At 33.2% G+C, this 21,914-nt stretch overlaps 2 protein-coding genes across 6 annotated transcripts; both read left to right on the plus strand.

Annotated features, from left to right (window-relative positions):
• The first annotated feature begins 379 nt into the window (after positions 1 to 379).
• On the plus strand, positions 380 to 9,768 carry LOC110782647 (protein trichome birefringence-like 4). 2 transcript variants are annotated; one of them, XM_056843330.1, is made up of 4 exons: positions 380 to 1,685; positions 2,490 to 2,673; positions 2,871 to 3,055; positions 8,227 to 9,768. In XM_056843330.1, exons 1-4 carry the CDS (start codon positions 490 to 492, stop codon positions 8,231 to 8,233), a joined length of 1,572 nt encoding a protein of 523 aa, XP_056699308.1. In that variant the 5' UTR covers positions 380 to 489; the 3' UTR covers positions 8,234 to 9,768. The 2 variants fall into 2 exon arrangements, with proteins under 2 accessions (XP_056699308.1, XP_056699307.1); XM_056843329.1 differs by lacking the exon at positions 8,227 to 9,768 and adding an exon at positions 6,224 to 6,936 and having other exon boundaries at positions 385 to 1,685.
• Positions 9,769 to 11,617: 1,849 nt separating this feature from the next.
• Positions 11,618 to 18,742, plus strand: LOC110782648 (protein trichome birefringence-like 42). Of its 4 annotated transcripts, none has more exons than XM_056843332.1 (5): positions 11,619 to 12,283; positions 12,317 to 12,675; positions 13,662 to 13,845; positions 14,407 to 14,591; positions 18,096 to 18,742. In XM_056843332.1, the coding sequence occupies exons 1-5, from the start codon at positions 11,780 to 11,782 to the stop codon at positions 18,604 to 18,606; spliced, it is 1,743 nt and encodes a 580-aa protein (XP_056699310.1). In that variant the 5' UTR covers positions 11,619 to 11,779; the 3' UTR covers positions 18,607 to 18,742. The 4 variants fall into 4 exon arrangements, with proteins under 4 accessions (XP_021842524.2, XP_056699310.1, XP_056699309.1 ...); XM_056843331.1 differs by having other exon boundaries at positions 11,620 to 12,316; positions 12,347 to 12,675; XM_056843334.1 differs by having other exon boundaries at positions 11,620 to 12,259.
• The last annotated feature ends 3,172 nt before the right edge of the window (positions 18,743 to 21,914 follow it).

Here is a 21,914-nt window from a genome sequence, read left to right on the forward strand (position 1 = left end):
AATAATTGATCTCAAAAGCTGTGACGGACGATTGCTCCCCAAGGATAACACAGCTACCTTCCAACTCTGTACCCCGATTGGAAGGCTGGAATTACTTCAAGAACTGCTCAGATCTCTATGTGACAATAATGACAGAGATAATAATTTTTAGGGTTTTCATGTTTCTCTATGTCTCTGGGTTATCTTATTGGAATAAATAAAGGAGTATTTATAAGGAATCTGGTATAAACCGCAACTCTCAAACAATACTCCAAAACCAATACCCACGACAACACTGAAACGGGCCCACAAGCATTATCATGATTAAACGGATCCGTATTGCATTATAATTACCAACAACAACTACAAAGAATAAATAACTCGACCATGCATTTCATATCTACACCTAATTATTAACCACTCCCAAGACTTTTCTTTCCTATTATAATCCAACTTATATATGCTATATATGTTCCATGAAAACATTAGACAAATATATTTCTCAAAGTTATGGAGTTGATTTCCACCATTAAAGACACTTGGAAAATCTTCTTACTTGGAGGCATAATTAGTTGCTTTATGCTTCTCCTTCTTCTCCATGCAAATAATGAAAATGCGAGTCTTAATCCCGGCCACGCTAGAACTTCCGTGGTCGGGAATTTCCCACAGTTGTCCGGTGAATCCGAGGCGATTACGTCGTCGTCGTCTAGTATGGTTGCAGATGATATAAACCCTTCTATTTTTACTACCTCGACCATGATTGCTAAGGCTCCGGAGCCTTCTATTTTTAGTACTCCTAGTCCACCACCTTTACCTAGCAACTTTGTTAAGGCCCCGGAACCTTCTATTTTTAGTACCCCTAGTCCACCACCTTTACCTAGCAACTTTGTTAAGGCCCCGGAACCTTCTATTTTTACTATTTCAAGTCCACCACCTTTACCTAGCAACTTTGTTAAGGCCCCGAAACCTTCTATTTTTAGTACTCCTAGTCCACCACCTTTACCTAGCAACTTTGTTAAGGCCCCGAAACCTTCTATTTTTACTATTTCAAGTCCACCACCTTTACCTAGCAACTTTGTTAAGGCCCCGGAACCTTCTATTTTTAGTACTCCTAGTCCACCACCTTTACCTAGCAACTTTGTTAAGGCCCCGGAACCTTCTATTTTTAGTACTCCTAGTCCACCACCTTTACCTAGCAACTTTGTTAAGGCCCCGGAACCTTCTATTTTTAGTACTCCTAGTCCACCACCTTTACCTAGCAACTTTGTTAAGGCCCCGGAACCTTCTATTTTTAGTACTCCTAGTCCACCACCTTTACCTAGCAACTTTGTTAAGGCCCCGGAACCTTCTATTTTTAGTACTCCTAGTCCACCACCTTTACCTACCAACTTTGTTAAGACCCCGGAACCTTCTATTTTTACTACTTCAAGTCCACCACCTTTAGCTAGCAACATTTTTGAGGCTCCCAAATCTACTGTCTTTACTACTCCCAGTACACCATCGGAGAACCTTAATGCACCAAAGAAGGCTGAAAAGAAGTGCAACATCTATGATGGGAGATGGGTTTATAAGGCGGATGCAGAACCTAGCTATTGTCCCTTGAAGTGCCCATTTGTTGAGGAGAAGATGAGCTGCAAGAAGAATGGGAGACCAGATTTGGAGTATGAAAAGTGGGTTTGGAAACCAAGAGATTGTGACATTCCAATGTGAGTACTGTATTTATTATGTCGTTTCCTTAATGGGATTCTAGTTCTAACTATACTTGGTATTAAATAATATTCTAAACGTATAACAAAATAAAACCCAGCGCATGCATATAAACTCAACAATAATTATCAACATATATTAATGTTAGATTATTACTTTATATAAACAAAAGGCTTGACTTATTTAGATTTACTAAAGATTTAACTTTTGAGTGTTAAATAACGGCAATAATGAATTTAATGATAGTTTTACAATGGCTACAATAATTATGTAGCCATTGCAGTTTTTTGATCAAAATCGTTAAATTTCTAATATTAAATCAGGACTATCCATTAGGTTGACTTGGTAATTAATATATCTTAAAATTAAAACAGTTATAAAAATATGATTAATATTAATACGAAGTAAATGAAAATTTGAAAATTCAGTTTCTTCTACGACACTTCAATTGTACCCTGTCCACTTTATCTGATTCTGATTCTGATTTGTTTTTTTGAAACTATCTGATTCTGATTTGTTCATATGATTTAAAATTCAGATTTTAAAATCATACGGAGTAGAATTAAAACATTACCTGTTTTGAAATTTATGGAAGAAGCTAAAAACCAATTTCATAAACAAAAAACAATATAGAATCGATCTGGCCGGAAGAGAAAAGAGAGGTAGTTGTTTGTATATAACTGGTGATATACATCCGCTTTCGATCTATCAAATTTATGTTGTTCAATTTGGATGGCCACAGTTTTATGGTAGTCATTGAAAAGTCTTCCTTTACTTAATTGTGTATTGGGTTAAATTTTCAGGCTGAATGGAACGGACTTGGTAGAAAGATTTAGAAACAAGAGAATCGTGTTAGTAGGAGACTCACTCAACAGAAATATGTGGGAATCTCTTTGTTGTACTTTGTATTCTCACATTCCCTATCCTTCCTTAAAAGCTCAAATCTATTATGAAAACCTACATGGTCGGACCTTCTTAAAAGTTAAGGTAACTTAATTGATCGTTTTCCTTTTATTTTTTTATTGTTGTGAATTATGTGAGTCTGAATCTTCTTTCCAACCATTTGTATATCATTTACACAAATGGTAAACAAATTTTTGAAAAGATGATTTTAACTCGTGTTATGGTAAACTGATGGATGACCGTTTTTATATTATTATATTAATAATAAGTTTTTATTGTAGGAGGACTATAATTTCACTATAGAGTTTATTTGGAGCCCATTTTTTGTTGAACTCAACAAAACTCATGAAAGTGGCAAAAAAGTTCTTGTGCTCGACAAGCTAGTCAATCCCGAGCTATGGTTAAATGCTGATGTTCTGATATTCAACTCAGGTCACCACTGGAATCAAATGCCTCCCAAAAAAGCGTAAGTCATCAACTTATTTTTATCGTATTCGAAATAAGGGTAAATAAGTTGAATAAAACTTGAAATCAGAATACTCTTTTCATTCCTAAAAGATTGCCTAGAAATTTTTATTTACTTTATTAAGAATTTGGTATGTTTAAATACAAGTGAGTAGATAAATTTGTCTTTTAATTAAATTAAATAATAGTATCTCACTACAAGAATTTGTATCTTTAACGACAACTTAATTACGACGGGTCAAAAATCCCGTCGTAAAAGCCTTTTACGACGGGGCTAACAACCAAACAATGACGGGAATAACCGTCGCAAATGTCTTTTACGGCGGATTTACGACGGAATTTTCTATTAACGACGGCCCCCTTTTATGACGGGTTCGCGACAGGAAATCCCGTCGTTAATCAACAATTATTGGCCTTTCGCGACGGGATTTCCCGTCGTTAATAGTACAATTTCTTGTAGTGTCTGAAGAGAGAAACGGGATGACCACTATTCAAATAACTTATGAAGCAAATAAATAGAGATATTCTTTTATAATATATGGGGCGATTTTCCAGAGACCTAGAATACTTGAGGGAAAGTTTGCCAACTTGTATAAAACTTGTAATTGTGTCACGCAAACTTAGCGCAATGGCGTTGGAAAGATAAAGAACTTGTATCAATGTGTACGAAACTCAACCACACGGCCGGCGCAGGCCCACTCCTACATTTGGGCATAATTTAAAATTGTATTTTGACTTTTTAATCTGTTGAATTATACAGAATTACAATAGATTGTCTACGTTTCTAAGTATTACTACATAGTATTATTATTTGCACGGTAATTAAGGAATTTTTGTGAGCATATGATGGCGGGTGTAACAAATGGAAAAATAAAAGGCTACAAATTGTTCAATAATGTGAGTGGATGAAAATCAATATTAGAGTTTTGTGAGTGGATAAGTTATAGTGGGCCAAAATGAGAGCAAAAATTTAATAAAGTAGAGTTTAAAGAACTTTTAGGAACAGAATAAAACAGAAAGAGTAAAGAATTTTACGGAATGGAGGTAGCAATTTAATTTTTTTTTTTTTTAATAATTTGTTGTCGTTTCCATATTATTGAGATGATATTCAGTACTCCATATGTTCTCGAATATTAGTACCTTTTGAAATCTTGACACTATTAACAATTGAATATAATTTTCTAATTTCTTTCCAATATGTACTTCAAAACATATTCATGTGATATCTTATTTTGTTCGCCTTAATGTATAGTTTAACAATATCAAATTTTTATATTTTTCTAACATACATATTTGGAGATCGATATCTACGTTTAAATATTGAGTTAAAACGAGTTGAAAAGTCAAAACAATACTAATATTTAAGATACAAACTTTTATATAAGGCATTCTTACCCAAAAGACCACCTTGGTGCAATATAAGTTAAACAATAAAATCAATTAGTTAAGCACTGGAACCAATTAGTTAAACAATGGAACTAATTAGTTAAACACTGAAACTAATTAGTTAAGCAATGAAACCAAATAGTTAAGCTATGAAAGTGGTCTTTTCGGTAAGGCGGTCTTACACAAAAGTTGCCGTATTTAAGAACGGAGGGAGTACATTACATTGCATTGAGAGCTACAAGAAGATTGCTCCCAGATTATAACAGCCTGTACAAGGAGGTAATAATTTAAATTAACAATACAAAATAAGAAACAACAAACAATAACGCATGGACTCCAAATTAAACTTCATAAAGGAACTTTTTTTTTTTTTTGTGACTCTCGATATGAATAATTGCAATTATTGAATAAGAATAAGGCAAACAACCATCTTATCAATAAATAACTACTCATAGAAGAATAATTGAATATCGGAATCTCGGGCCAGGGTAAAGGGTAGTGGTTGAACTTGTAAATTTGTGGGGCTTGAATAATTACTGTAACTTTGTCGTAGTAACTAAAGCATGTTTGACAAATGCCTAGGACAACATAAGTAGAAAATAATAGTTGTACCGGGTATTAGTTTGATTGTTTATCGATAATGAATGTGACGGATTAGCAAAAAGGTGCTGATAGTGGTTAACCTAATCTAATCTAATATATATTATATTATATATATAAAGGAGGCATATTTGCTGAAATATTAGAGCGCCACCTAGGATTACTAATGGTTTCGGCCAATGAAAAATAAGATTTCTAATATATTTTTGAATTAAAAAAATCGATTTCCACGTAGATAATTAATTAGGTGCCACGTAGATATTTTAAATAATTAATTACTAATATATACAACTCCATCTAAAATCAAACACTATAATAATTATACAAAAAATCTAAAATAAAATTCATTCAAAATCAAACACTAATCTAAAATAAAATAAATAAAATTCAATTTAAAATCAAATATTATCCAATATTAGAGCACCATGTAGGAAATCTAATGGTTTCGTCCAATGAAAAATAAGATTTCAAAATTATTTTTATTAATTAGACGCCACATAGATATTTTTATTAATTAATTAATAATATTACGCATATACAATTTCATTCAAAAACAAACACTTTAATAATTTACAAAAAAATAAAAAATCTAAAATGAAATTCAATGCAAAATCAAAACTAATTTAATCTAATACGAAGTATATAAAGTTGGTAAATACATAGGAGTTTTATTTAAACATAACAATTTAATAGAATCCGTGCATCGCACGGGCTAAAATCTAGTACGGAATAATTTGAACTACTTTTTTCCGGTTTTTTTTAGTTAATACGTTATCAAAGTAAAACTTTAACCAAACATTTGTAGTTGTCAATAAGAAAACATTATAAAAACTGATATTTTGTTTTCCTCTGTTCTTTTTTAAATGACACAATTATTTAGGCACGTTTGCCAATGCACAATTTCAAACATTAATATCTTTCATCATAAAAAGTTGATATTTGAAAAATACTTATTGAGACGAATCAAATAAAACCTCACAAAACTATGTGTTTTTTATGTATAAATCACAAAATGAAGTTAAAGGAGCTTGTGTGAATAGTGTCAAAAACTCAAACGCGTCATGTAAATAAGAACAGATGAAGTATAATGATACGGAAGAATTCTTGTTAGTACAATACGTACCTATACTAATATTATACGTATGAAGCTAATGATGATGGCCACACGTCCACACATTTTCAGATGGGACATATTCGAATACAAAGGGAAGTTGATCGAAAAATTGCCCCTACACCAAGCATTGACAAGGGCCTTGAGAACATGGTCAAATTGGATGGAAACAAACATAGACCCAAAGAAAACAACCGTTTTCTTTCGAAGTGTCTCAGTCGAACACATATCTGCATTCTATAAGCAACATTGTGGAAGTAGAACACAACCCATGAGGGATGATGAACCTTATAAGTTTATATTCCCTAGGAATTTAATGCACGTTATTGAAAACGTGATTAAAGGAATGAAAAATACACAGGTGAAATACATGAACATTACTAAATCGACTGAGTATAGAATAGATGCACATCCTTCTATTTATAGATTTAATGATTGGAAGATACGTACTATAAATAGTAACAAGAATGATAAACGTTATCAACCAATTACTCCTGATTGTGGTCATTGGTGCCTTCCTGGAGTACCTGATACTTGGAATAGATTGTTGTATGCTTCTTTGTTTTTTGATAATTATGTGGATGTGTCTACTTCTTAGACCATTTTTTTTAGTTTTGTAATATTTGATATTGTTGAATGGCTTGATTTGTTGAAAATGTTGAGGTCTCAAAATGTTTATAGACCTAATTGTTGAATTGTAATTAAAAAATTATTGATTTCTTTTTTATATTTTATTTGTTGGTTTAATGAACATATATATTATCAGGAAGTTCAATTATTTGACATCGTAACGACGTTGACATTATTGACAACTATGCACGTAGCATATGTGTGATATTTTGTATAGATAAATGTAATTAGGTAAGTTTTAAAGTATAGGGACGGATCTAGGGGTGGGCCCATCTCATCAACAGAAAGTATATTAATAATTTTGTTTCATAAATTTTGCGAACAACCTTGATAGCTTAAGGCCCGTTTAGTATTAATTTTTTTTATCTAGATGTCTGTTGCATGTTCTCAACATCAACGTAATTATTATATATAGGGATAACAAACTTTTAATTCACAATTCAAAATTATATGACTTTGAAAATTATAAAACTAAAAACTACAATGATACCGAACAAGTCAGTAATTAGTTTCTAACTAGGTTTTAGGTCCGGGCGATGCCCCGAGATACTACGTTAATGACATTCACTTTTACTTATATTATTATTATTATTCTGCAATGGTAACATGACACATGTAATAACTTAGTGATAAAAACTTTAGTGTCTAAACTTAAGATAAGTGTTCAAACCTTACGCAAACCATGCATGCTTAACATTTTTGTGGCACATATCCTATTTTATACACATTTTAATATATTGTACAGATTCAATACATAAAGGTTATCCTCTCGGATAAATGGAGAGACACGAGTCAACTCCAAACACAAACAATTTATTCGACTTCAGCTTTATAATGCCAGTGTTTATATATATAAAAATATATACACTGATAAAAGATTACAAGGGTACATTAATACTCGGTATTGTTTTGGTTAAAGTTTTCTTCGTGTTGGTTGCAAATCTCAATTTTAGGACAAGTTGCTCATCCAAAAGTGTCTTAGATTTTGGTTATAGAAATTGAACTTGAATATTAAACTTAGGAGTCTTGAATCTCAAAGATTAGACCTTTTAATGTTAAAAAGGTTTCACCTTTGATATGCTTCATAACTTGAAGATGATATATTCTAGTTTAAGGAAGTGATTACAAACAACCTTAAACATCATAGAATCTTGAAAATGAAACTAGCTTGTACTTGAACATTGAAATGTGGAGTTTTGAATCTCAAATATTAGACCTTTAAGTGTTGAAAAGGCCTCACCTTTGATTTGCTCCATGACTTAAAAATGATTCTAGTTTAAGGAAGTGATTACAAACAACCTTAAACATCACGGAATCCATAACTTTGTACTTGAATCATAGAAAGTGTTGGTTTTGTAAAAATATATGATTGTTGTAAGTAACACTTTTGAGAGCAAAAGTGTCAACTTTACTAATCATTTTGGAAGAAAAATTGAATCTTGCAGGGTTTAATTGAAATGGTGTATTTGGACAATCATTTGAAGAGGGTTTCAAGTATGAAACCTCCCCAAAAATGACACCTTTGTATGATTTTCCTAGTTACCAAAAGGTATGAACCCTAATTGGTAACATCATAGGATTTTCGTATTAGATAGACTACATAGTAGATGCAGGTAGGGATTCGGAATTACCTAGCTAGGGTTAGGTTAGAATTCCTTTTGGAGCTCCCAATTGCTTGAACACTTGAAATTGTATAGAGATTTGAAGATTGAAACTTGATTTTTGTATTTGATTTTTGAGATTGAATTTAAGAATTACGACGTTCTGGTTATAATTTGATGCCCTAAAATTCTTGGAAATCAGGGTTTAAATAGAAAATTGGATGGCTAAACGCCAAGTGTCAGCTGCGCCCAGCGCAGAGGCTGGCGTCTAGGCGCCGCTGACGTGGCACAGGAAACGCCAAAGCAAGGTGTAGGACTAGTTTTTGATTCCTCTTCCTACGGGGCGGTTTTTTGGAAACCTTTGTATTTTTGTACTGTGTAGGAGTCGCCACCAAACATTGTTTAGGGTCTCGTTTGGAAAGACCGAAAATGACTCTATTAGGATAAGGCTTTGAATCTTCGAAACGGATGGGTGAGATCCGGGCAAGGGAACGAGATGCTTATTCCGCGAGCTTTAGAAATAATTCAAGTGCGCGACACAACATTTTCGAAAATACCCTAGTTTAGACTATGTGGGTTTGAATTTAAAACAAATAGAATTTCTAATTTGTATGGTGGTCACTTTGCTTTAAAGTTAATTTAAGGGAACCTAAGATCGGTTTGTCCAAGAAATTATCTTTGATAAGCGTGATGTAACCTTGCATTTTGTTGTATTTAGCATGTGAGGTGATGAAAGCGATAAACAAGTAAAGCAACATCACAATTGAAAATAAGTGCAGAATTCGTAAAGTACAAGACCCCCTAGAAATGGACTAGGGAGTAGGTCCACATTGCCTAGAAGGACTAGGCAAGTAAAGTTGCGGAATTGAAAGTGCGGAATTGAAATGCGAAATTGAAATTGCGTAATTGAAAGGTGCGGAATTGGAATTGTGGAATTGAAAGGTGCGGAATTGAAAGGTGGATAATTGAAATTGCGGAATAGAAATTGCAATATTGAAATAGAATTTAAGCACATGAGGTCCGAACGCCAAACGGCTACTTAAAAATAAGTGCGTCCGACACGGAGTCAAAGCTAAAAAATCTCAACTTAGTATGTATTGTTCACCCAAAGTATCCTAGATTTTGCATATAGAACTTGAACTTGAAAAGTTTGAACCTTGAAATGTTGAACTTTGAAATATTGAACTTGAACTTGAAATATTGAACTTGAAATATTGAACTTGAAACTTGAAATATTGAACTTAAGAGACTTGAATCTCAAAGATCGGGCCTTTTAATGTTGAAAAGGTTAGATCTTTGATGAGCTCTTACTTTGAAATGATCCTAGTTTTAGGGAAGTGATTATGAACAACCCTAAACATCATTGGACCTTGAAACTTGAACTTGAAATTTGAAAAGTGGAGTCTTGAATCTCAAAGACTAACCTTTAAACATTAGAAAGGTATCATCTTTGATTACTCCATATTTTGAAGATGATTCTAGTTCAAAGAAGTGATTACAAACAACTTTGAACATCCTTGAATCTTGAGAGTTTGCATTTTTGTATTTTGAAAAGTTTGGATTTTGAAGAAATGTATGATTGTTGTAAGTGATATCTTTATTGTTAAAAATGCGAACTTACTAATCATTTTTGAAATAGGAAAATCAAAGAAACATGATTGAATATGGTGGGATACGGAATTACCTATTTAGGCTTAGGCAAGAATTCCTTTTAGAGCTCCCAATTTCTTAGAACTTGAAATGTTGTATGAGATTTTGTAAGATTTTTGGATTTTGATTTGAGGGGCAATTTTTGTATTACGACGTTATATTCCGATTTTGCCTCCCTTAATGCTTAGAATTAAGGGTATTTATAGGAGGATTTGCTGCTCAACGCCAGCCAACGCCAGCGTCCAGCGCAGCACCAGCGCCACGCGCTGCTAATGTGGCGCAGATGCTGCCAAAACAAGGACGCGGGCTCCGTCCTTGCTTTGTCTTGTATGGGTGTACCTTCGTACTATTCCTAATGTTTTAAGTGAATAAGTAACTTGACTAAAGATTACTCTTCTAAAATTATAAAAGTAACTGAAATTATAAATAGAAGTAACCAGTTACAAATAGAAGTAATTTTGTAATATTACTAGTAATTTCGGTTGTTGTTTAAACGTAACACCATTAATATACAAAAAAGAATCCTAGTAAAATACTAAAGTAACTTCCAAATATTTTAAGTGACTGAGTAACTTGATTAAAAATACACTTTGTTAAAACTATAAAGTAGTCGAAATTAATTATATATGGAAGTAACCAATGACAAATAGAAATAATCATGCATGAGTTATATTAGTGGTAACGTGTCTAATATTTAAAAGTAACAACATTATCCCGTGCAAGTAATTACCACAATCCATTATTTGCATGGAATACATCTTGACCATAAAATATGAAATCTATCAACCATCAAGATTTATTATTATATAATGAGACGTTCTCACGTAAGTTTTCCTATCAAAAGTATCTGAAAACAATAATATTGTTTTGATATGTGTTGGTTATAAACAATGAAGAAATAATTAAAATTAAAATGAAGAAACGCCCCTGAATTTAACATCCCTCAGTAATAGCATTGGGCAAAGAATCATCACAGACGACCGATCCCATATCTTTTCTTATCCCAATAGATTTACTGCAGAACGAACCATATCCACAACAATTGGACGTACGGACCACATTTACATTGACCCTACAATGAAAAAACAATAAAGTCATTATTCATTTATTTTTTCCTGTGCCCTACGACAACAATAATAATACAATAAACTTTAGAGACAATTTTATTCATCCACGGAGCATTATTACGAGGAAGGAAGTCTTTGCGCATATCAGATATGTATGAGCAAATACATATCAGAATAAAAGATAAAATAGGTAAAAGGACAAAAAAGAATTTTTTTTTATAGAATGGTACTTTTTTTACAGAATGATACTTTTTTTACAGAATTGTACATTTTTTAACATGAATGGTACTTTCTTTTTTGTCTTTTAGCTATTTGTCTTTTAGTTGATATATATCTGATATGCGAAAAAATAACCTCCATTATTATATTTCTGACATTTTTTAGTCACCTCCCAATTATTGTTGAGGACGACCGTATACGGAATCCTGACTACCAAGTTCAACATCAATCATCACTAACCAACAGACAATTGATATTATATATTTCTGACATTGACTAGTACAAAGTTGTTCATCACTACTAAAAATGAAAAACAACAATAAATTACTCTACCCATGCATTTCATATCTACATAAATAATCTATTAACTACTCCAAGACTTTCTTTCCCCAACCTAACCAAGTACGGAGTATTAAACACTAAACTCCGAAAATAAAACACCAAATTTAAGCCATCTTCCGATGAAAACATTAGAGCAACATTTCCACAGAGTTATGGAGTTAATTTCCGCCGTTAAGGATACATGGAAAGTCTTCATAATTGGAGCCATTATTAGTTGCTTAATGCTCCTCCTCCTTCTCCATGAAAATGACCAAAATACAAGTTTTCCTACCCATGCTAGAATTACGGCGGTGGGGAATTTCCCACCGCCGCTTTCCGGTGAATCGGAATCTAGCAGCATAGTTGCAAACGATATGGAGCCTTCCATTTTTACTACTGCCTCCATTCTACCACCGTTACCTAGCATTGTTGTTATGGCTCCGGAGCCTTCTGCACTCACTCCGCCGAGCATGATTTTTATGGCTCCGGAGCCTTTACCTAGCAACATTGTTAAGGCTCCGGAGCCTTCTTCTGTTCAGGCTCCGGAGCCTTCTATTTTTCCTACTTCTATTCCACCACCTTTACCTAGCAACATTGTTAAGGCTCCGGAGCCTTCTTCTGTTCAGGCTCCGGAGCCTTCTTCTGTTCAGGCGGCTCCGGAGCCTTCTTCTGTTCAGGTTCAGGCTCCGGAGCCTTCTTCTGTTCAGGCTCCGGAGCCTTCAATTTTTACCACTTATAGCCAACCATCTTTCGGTAGCATGATTGCTAATCATCCTGTTGAGAAACCCAACTTAAATCTAGTTGATGACATTCAGAAACCAAATGTTAGTGGGTTAGACAAAGCAGAAAAGAAACCTGTAAACAAGAAGTGTGATATCTATGATGGGAGATGGGTTTACAAGGCGGATGCAGAACCTACATATTGCCCGTTGAAGTGTCCATTCGTTGAGGAGAAGATGAGTTGTAAGAAGAATGGGAGACCAGATTTGGAGTATGAAAAGTGGGTTTGGCAACCAAGAGATTGTGACATTCCTATGTAAGTATTCCTTATGTTGTTTCCATAATTGGATATAATTCGTTAATTAATTAATACTCCTTACGTTTCAAAATAACACACTACTAATTCGTTAATTAATACTCCCTACTTTTCCATAATCAACAAATATTTTCGAAAATTAAATACTACGGAGTACCAAGTACGGAGTAGGTAATAATTGTGATTTGATTTTTTACTAGGAGTAATAATCTTGTTCTAAATGATGATTAATGTTTCCCAAATAAAGTTTACTTTTAGTTAATGATTACAACTCTTTTAGTACCCGTGATTTATAATTTTCACTTTTACCAATAACAACAATATTTTGTTTTAGTGAAACACAACCTATTTAATACTCCCTCCGTCCCAGAATACTTGAATCGATTTGACCGACACATAGTTTAATACCAAATAATTGACTTATTATTGAATTAGATGTTACGGAGTAGTTGATAATGGGGTATTATTTAATATAGATAGGATATGTGTCAACTTTTTAAAGGAGATAAGGGGTAGAGGAGGGTGCATGAGACCACAAAATGACATGTGAAAGGATAGTTGATATAACATTAATAAAAGTTTACCATTTATAGAAACGATACAAGTAATTCAGGACGACTTTATAAGAAAAGCGGTGCAAATATTCCGGAACGGAGGGAGTAATAAAGTAATAGGTTTATTGGTTTAAATTTTTGTTTAATGATTATTATTTTAATACGTTGGCCTCAAAGTAACACATAAATAATGGGGTACGAAGCATAAGGTAAAAGAACAATGCATAATTGCATAAATGATGAGCCTACTTTTGGTTGTTTTAACAATATTAAATACTTAGTATAGCAAGATAAAACTTGTATAATAAAATACTTGATATATTTGTCATTACTATTAAAGTTAAACAAATATAGAATCATTAAAGATATTATAAAGTTTATTGTTCAATAATTGCAAAATTTAACATGAATATGTCGGTTTGTATTTTTTAGGCTTAATGGAACAGATTTGGTGGAAAGATTTAGAAACAAGAGAATTGTGTTAGTAGGGGACTCACTCAACAGAAATATGTGGGAATCTCTTGCTTGTACTTTGTATTCCAACATTCCTTATCCTTCTTTAAAAGCTCAAATCCTATATGAAGACCTACATGTTAGGACCTTCATGAAGGCAAAGGTATACTTAATTCATCGTTATTTTCTTATTCTGAGTATTATGCATCTAAACAAGTTCAAATTTTCTATCCCACGACTTGTATAAGAAATACTGATACGTTGTCACTATCTTTTTAGTTTTGAATATAAAATTAGGTTACTCCCTCCGTTCCTAAATAAGTGACACATATGGGCTCGGGCACGGTAATTAATAAATTTGTAAAGTGTGTAAGAGTTAATGATTGAGAATGTTTTTTTTGGGAAAGGATAAAGTAGATAATTGTTTAATTGAATAAAGTACAAATAAAAGTGTATGTGGGGATTGAAAAGTGGAAAAGTGTAGAATGTGTAAGTAAAAGTAATTATGATTTATAGAAAAGTGGGAAAAGTGTATGAAAAAGTGTGAAAAGTGTATGGAAAAGTGGGAAAAGTACATGTTCAAAAATAGAAATGTGACACTTATAAGGGAACGCCAAAAATAAAAATGTGACACTTATTTAGGAACGGAGGGAGTAATAAATAGCAACCGGTAAATTTAAATAGCTGTCATCCTTTTACTATTAATAAAAAGGTTCCTTTTTAGGAGGACTATAACTTCACTGTAGAATTCTTTTGGAGCCCATTTCTTGTTGAAATCAACAAAAATCATGAAAGTGGCAAAAAAGTTCTCGTGCTCGATAGACTGGCCAATCCCGAGCAATGGCTAAATGCTGATATTCTGATATTCAACTCAGGCCACCATTGGACTCAAGTACCCCCCAAAAGAGCGTAAGTCATCAATTGCCTCTGTTTAATTATTTGTTATATAAAATTATAAAACTATACGGTCATGTTTTGTTTAATATAGTACGGAGTACGGAGTACATCGTACTCCCTCCGTCCCTTAATACTCGTACCGATTTGACCGGTGCGGAGTTTAAGACATTTGAATTGATTAATTAGTTTAATTAGTGTTAGTTGATAGTGGGGTATTTTTTTAATATAGTTAGTGGAAAATGTGTAAGAGGTGGGGAGTGATGAGTGGGGATGTGAATTTTTAAATGATTTTTTGTAGGGAATAGGGTGTAGGTGTGGTTAGAAAGTAAGTGTGAGAAATAATATAATATTATTATAAATTTTCATTTATAGAATCGGTGCAAGTATTAAGGGACGCCCCGAAAAGGAAAGCGGTGCGAGTATTAAGGAACGGAGGGAGTAATAATTTGGCTTTTATTATTGACTACTCCCTCCGTATTTATTTAAGAGATACATTTGCCTTTTCCGGCCGTACTTATTTAAGAGATACACTTGCCATTTTTAGTAACTTATCAACCCCACCATCTAATTAAATAATCTATCTATATTCCATCCCCACCCCCCATCCCCTAAAATGACATGGGCCCCACTTGTTTTACTTATTAAAATATCTACCCAACCCCACTTGTTTTATTACTTTATTTCATTCAATTATTTTTCTTAATATCCGTGCCCGACCAAATGTATCTCTTAAATAAATACAGAGGGAGTAATATGTACTCCGTATGTAATTGTTTCACAAAATATTTTAGTTGTAAGATTGTGTGAAAATATGCCAACAATACTATAACAAAAATGAAAAGGTTTTTCCTAAACTGAACGGAACACTCATTAACTAAATTGAACACATTATTCTTAATATGTAGTTATAATATGTAGTTAAAGATATTGGTTGTTAAAGTTGTACATTGATAAACGTGTACAGTTAAAACGGTGTGAATATTAATGGACGGAGATAATATCTCTTTTTAAAATACGGAGGAAGCAATAATGGTGTCTGTCACAAAATACAACAGCAGCATAATTTGTGTCAGTGTGTACAAAACTCACCCACACGGCCATTGGGGCCCACACTAATGCTTTCCTGTTTTGGCATAAATGCATTATTTAATTTACAAACTTCATGTATTATGATACGGACTATTACATTTGGGTAAAAGTCTCTGGTTTGTATTTCTAAATAATCTTTTACTTTTATTATTTGTATGGTAATTAAGAAATTCTGGTGAACATGTGATGGTGGTGTAATAAATGGAAAATGAGTGATTATAAATTGTCCAACAATGTAAGTTGATGAAAATTAATATTAAAGTATTGTAAATGGGTAAGTTATAGTGACCAAATGAGAGTAAATGTGAAAGTCTTATGTTATCTGTGTATTTTTTACGAGTCACACTTACCATTTTCGGCCGTATTTTATTAGGAGTCATACTTTTATATTAGTTATTTTTCGACCTCGCCTTCTTATCATTTAATATGTCTAATTTTTGAAGGACTACTATTACAATAAACTCCCTTTCTAATTTGATTAAATACTTTCCATTATATTTTTTCTATTTGTTTATTACTCCTTCCCCCACTTGCATTATTATTTTTATTAGATTTAACTACTTTTCTTAATATGCGTGACAGTTAACATGTGACTCCTAATAAAATACAGAGGGAATAATTCATAGTACTCCTAAGAAAATTGTTTTTTTAAAATATGGAGGAAGTATCATCTAAAATTTTATGCAACGATAAATATAACAAGTAACGGTGAAGTACAAAATTATTGGCCTTTAACGAAGATAATTAAGGGAAACCCACCGTCTTATGAATAAATAACTGCAGAAGGATACGGAGTAATTGCAAAGGGAAAACAGGGGTGAGGATAAAGGTTAGTGGCCTAGTGGGTGAATTTTGGAAATTTGTGGGTGGTTGAATTAAAAATGAGTGAAATTCAATTAACTTTGTCGTACTGTAAAAAGCATAATTGATATTGACAAATGCATGGGAAAAACAAATAGCCAGAAAAGCAGAGTTGTAACTTGTACGGCATACGGAGTAGTTGATTACTTTTCGATAGTGGACGGACTAGCAAAACGGTGTCGGTCAATACGGAGTACCACATACTATTACTCCCTCCGTCCCTTAATACTCGCACCGTTTTGACTGGATACGCTTGCCAATGCACAACTTTGACCACCAATATCTTTAAATACATATTATAAAAACTTATAAAATATTAATATTTTGAAAATATATATTATGATGAAGCCAACAATATATTATATACTAACATTTATTTTCATATACTATAAATTAATTAGGGTCAAAGTGAATTACGTGAATAGTGCAAAAAGTCAAAACGGTGCGAATATTAAGGGACAGAGTGAGTACTTCGTAGTACCCTCGTCTTGATTACTTGCATCATCAGTTTATGACACACACACGTTAAATATATCCACCATTATATTTGCAATGTAGGTGGGTATTAATTGATACCCTAAGTTTGGGAACATAATTTATAGAAAAAGTCAGAGAATTAATTTTACATAGGTCAATTGATTTTAATTTTATTGGTTAGAGTTTAAGGAGTTCATATAGATAGGGTCGAGAATTGTAATGGAAGTAATTTCCATGAAACTCAATAGTAAGTTGATAATTTTGATTCCCTTGATTCCATAATTGATGGTGTATTTTGGGTATAACATGCAGTTTTAGCTATGAGGTCTTTTATTTGGACCCCTTAAATGTGGTTAAAGATTTAAGTCCACACTAATTGCCTATAATTTCTGGTTTTCTACTATACAATACGGCTAAAGTGTTCAAGATCTGCTATTGCACAAAACGTTTACGGTATGCGATATATATCGTACATTACTAGACGACGAACGAATGGTACTAGTATAATTTCAATGAGACTAGACCTGTCAAAAATCGACCTGACCCGAAAATCGACCCGAACCCGACCCGAAAGTTCTGGGTCATGAACAAGATTTTGTGACCCGTAACCCGATTTATCCGAACCCGAGCAACCCGAAAAGTAATGGGTCAAAATCCGACCGAACCCGTTTTGGACCCGACCGATTGAAAATCATTGTATTTATACTAAAAAAAAATGAGATTATGAGAAAATTTAAGCATAATAAACACGTTGTTTTTACTATTGTTGTGTGTAATATGAATTAAAATTGAATTATACGTCATTTTATGGTTGAATTTGACTAAATATAAACTTGTGTAGGAAAATTTGTTAATTTCTGCTCATATTTTGTATATTTATCACCTAAATGAATGAAAATATAATGCGCGTTTTAAAATCTCTCAACCCGTTGGGTCGACCCGAACCCGAAAGTTCTGGGTCTTGAACAAGCATTTGTAAACCCGAAATTGACCGAGAACCCGGAAATAATTATTTACAACCCGACCCGACCGACCCGTTTGACAGGTCTAGATGAGACTAATGAATAATGATTTGCCACACTTTTACAGGTGGGACATATTCGAATACAAAGGGAAGCTTATAGAAAAGATGCCACTACACCAAGCATTTACACGAGCCATGAGAACATGGGCAAGTTGGGTGGAAACAAAAACAGACCCAAAGAAAACAACCGTTTTCTTTAGAAGCCTCTCCGTCGAACACATATCTTCCTTTCATAAACAAAGTTGCGAAACTAGAACAGAACCCTTCATGGATGAGTCTTATAAATTTATTTTTCCTAGGACTTTAGTTCGTGTTGCCGAAAACGTCGTCAAAGGGATGAAAAAATCACAGGTAAAATACTTGAACATTACTAAATTGACTGAATATAGGATAGATGCACATCCTTCTATTTATAGGTTTAATGATTGGAAGATTCGTATTAAAAATAACAAACTTTATCCACCAATTATTCCTGATTGTGGTCATTGGTGTCTTCCTGGAGTACCTGATACTTGGAATAGATTGGTATATGCTTCTTTGTTTTTTGATAACTATGGGGATGTATCTAGTTCTTAGGTTCTAGATTCAAAATGTTTATAGACCTATTTGATGAATTGTAATTAAAAATATTAATTCCTTTTTTGTTTTTGTTGTTGTAATGAATGTATACACTCGTACCTTATGTTTGTAAATTTTACTTCAAATATCGTAAGTTGAGCCTATGTCACACAAAAAAAAATAATTATTTTTTAGAATTACTTGTCGACGTTGTTTCTAGTACTTTTTGTTCATGTGTTTTGTGTTTCTATTAATCAATATTCTATCTATATAATATATTAAAAGGCGTTGTGAAAAATGTATATGTACCACATAGTACTCTCTCCTTTACGCCACATCATCCACTCACCAAGTGTTATGCCATGTCATAGACAACCAAAACTAATGCAATGAGATTTGAACACAAGACCTCATGTGTAGAAGTTAAGTTTCATTACCATCTTAACCAACCACTAATTGTTGTTTATCCATGCACGTTAATTTATAATACATGTTAACATGAAGTCTAAAACAACTAAATTTTTATGTTACTTCTTATTTCGTATGGGCTATATTAGAATAAAAAAAATTACAATATTAGGAAAGCCGTGAATTAAACAATTAAAATATTAGAAAAATTACTTTGCATGATTAAGGTAATGTACATGTGTAGATGATGAACTTAATGAATCTTTTCACTTTTATGGTCTACATGTATCTTAGTCAAATATTGAGTTGAAAAAAAAAATCGAATTTTAAATTATTCAAAGTAGCAACCGGGGCATCGCCCGGGCTACACACTAGTTTCTCTTCTATATATAGAACGATGGAAATGTTATGCCGCATATCTTTACTTTAATTATAAATCAACTCGAATATGAGAAGTTTAGTGTGCACGGAAAAATTTCAAATTCTTTTTTTCTTTTTAGTAAACGGATGGGCAATCATTAGATTAATAAATTAAAAGAGTTTAACAGAGAGTTAAAAACCAAAGGAAGACATCACTACAAGAAATTATACCATTAACGACGGGAAATCCCGTCGCTAGAGGCGAATAATCGTTGTTGAATGACGGGATTTCCGGTCGTGAACCCATTATAAAAGAGGGCCGTCGTTAATGGAAATTCCCGTCGTTAACCCGTCGTAAAAAACATTTGCGACGGTTATTCCCGTCTTTGTTTGGTTGTTAGCCCCGTCGCAAAAGAGATTTTTGACCCGTCGTAAAAACAAAAGCCGGGGTGAAATCGGGTTTTGCGGAAATTTGGCGCCAGGAATGAAAAAAGAGACCCGTTTATGTTAAATGACGGGTCTTTTGTTATTTTACTTTTATTTTTTATGAAAGAGTGGTGAGTCCTTGATACATAAGAGATCTGTTAAGTAACATAACTGTTGACCCTAAAGTTTTGATGATGACAAAGCAAACTCTTGACTATTGGTTAAGTTATGTTGCATAATAGGTTCCGAGATCCTTAGATGGATAATGCTAAGTTAAGGAGATCCTGAGTTGGATAAACTAAGCAACGTGGAATATAAGCAAGTAATTGATCCATGTTAGACACTACATTGAAGAAATAATCATTAAGCAAGTTTACAAAGGCGAGATCCTTAGGCGAGTTCCTAAGGCGAGATCCTCATATATTATGTGGATCCTCGATGTTCCAGAGAAGGAAAAAACTGTGAAGACTTCGAGTGAAGCTTCCTACAGGTGCAACATGAAAACTACAACATATGAGATTATGTTTAGGATTTATGTAAGTATTTAATAATGTTTATACGTAATTTGGAACGAAAGGAACCTAAGTATTTTGGTACGTTTTAAATTGAAATATATTAACTGTAATTATAAAAGAGTTTTAAAATAGAAAATCTTTTTAATAAATAAAATGAATTTAATTAATAAATGTAAACATAGGATTCTGTTTTCATTCTCCTTGTTTCTCAAGCAAACGATTTTCCATGATCCTTGAAACTCTCCCACATATTTCTGTTTAAACGTGCAATTATTGTTTTGATTTGGTCTCCCCTGTTTCTCTCCAACTATGCCCATGTTACTGAGCAGTAACGGTTAGTGGGTAGTTGAGGAGAACATGGGTATTCAACCTTAGGTAAAACTCCTCTATAAAAGGAAAAGAGTTTTTGCTTTTCAAAACACAACTGATTTCTACAAAATATATCTTAAAGAGCTTAAACATTTTAAAAGAATCAGTTTGCAAAATAAAGTGTTCCTTGAGTTCCTTATTGCTATAAGCTTTATTATGTACTAGAGTCTATCTATCAAATTGTATTTTGGGTTTAAGGGTTGAGTGATCCTTGAGTGACTTAGAGTTAAGTCAAAGAGAAAAAGAGCGACTTAGAGTTAAGTCAAAGAGAAAAATAGTGACTTAAAGTTAAGTCAGAGAGAGAAAGAGGAGCACAGTAATCGACGAGGATTGCTGTGGGGAACTCGTGTTCGAGAGTAACTCGATCGAGTTAAAGAGTGTATTTGTAATAGAGTTATTGCATTAATACAAAAGAGTTGTGAGGTTTTTTTCTTGATTAGGATCAAGAAGGTTCCTCGGTTTTATATCTTTATTTGCTCGTTACTCTCAGTCTCTTTATTGTTTAAATTCCGCAAGAAACTTACTCAAGTTCCCAAGAAACAATTCACCCCCCTCTTGTCAAGTGTTCCTACTGAACTATCAATAACGGTCTCTATGTTGTTTCTTTTATTTTATTTTGTGCGGAAAATAAAAGGTCCTATTTATGCACTAGAGACCCGTTAAATCAGATAACGAGTCTCTTTTTTTTTCTAAGTGGAACATTTGACACATAAGAGAGCCGTTATCTATAATAATAGATCTCTTATATTATAGAGAGCCGTTATGTCGACCAAGGGGTCTTTTTTAAAGGGTCTCTTTATCCATTTTTGTAGTAGTAGGAGAATTCGAGGCACACGTCACAAGTATTAAAGAACCGAGGGAGAGGAAACATATCTTCAATTAAAAGACATTTTAAATACTCGTACATTCAAGAGAATGGTACGGTACTTCACTACTTTGACAAAGTTTTTCATTGGCGTGATAACAATTTTTAAGTTATTACAATTATTACAAATTTTTACAAGGAGGGAGCGGAGCGTCACAAAGGTCTAGATTTCGCGAAAATGCAGAAGCAGGAATATTCAAATTGTGGGGTGGAATTTTTCCACTAAGTTGATTTCTAGAGACATCAAACACTTGCAGGTCCTTCAAGTTTAACAGATTCTTCGGAATACTTCATGGATTCCACCACTAAACTTATTGTAAGACACGTCAATGGAGTAGTAAGATCCAGTTTTACTAAATAACGTTTCCAATGTCCCATAGAAA

This window comes from Spinacia oleracea, chromosome 4 (genome assembly GCF_020520425.1).
Source record: "Spinacia oleracea cultivar Varoflay chromosome 4, BTI_SOV_V1, whole genome shotgun sequence".
NCBI classification, from domain to species: domain Eukaryota; kingdom Viridiplantae; phylum Streptophyta; class Magnoliopsida; order Caryophyllales; family Amaranthaceae; genus Spinacia; species Spinacia oleracea.

Bases quoted from the DNA above. Each gene is read 5' to 3' on its own strand.
- LOC110782647 (XM_056843329.1), top strand. From the start codon at position 490: ATGGAGTTGATTTCCACCATTAAAGACACTTGGAAAATCTTCTTACTT. The intron at 1,686-2,489 runs GTGAGTACTGTA...TTAAATTTTCAG, and splicing joins AGAGATTGTGACATTCCAAT to GCTGAATGGAACGGACTTGG. The intron at 3,056-6,223 runs GTAAGTCATCAA...ACACATTTTCAG, and splicing joins CAAATGCCTCCCAAAAAAGC to ATGGGACATATTCGAATACA.
- LOC110782648 (XM_021986832.2), top strand. From the start codon at position 11,780: ATGAAAACATTAGAGCAACATTTCCACAGAGTTATGGAGTTAATTTCC. The intron at 13,846-14,406 runs GTATACTTAATT...GTTCCTTTTTAG, and splicing joins GGACCTTCATGAAGGCAAAG to GAGGACTATAACTTCACTGT. The intron at 14,592-18,095 runs GTAAGTCATCAA...ACACTTTTACAG, and splicing joins CAAGTACCCCCCAAAAGAGC to GTGGGACATATTCGAATACA.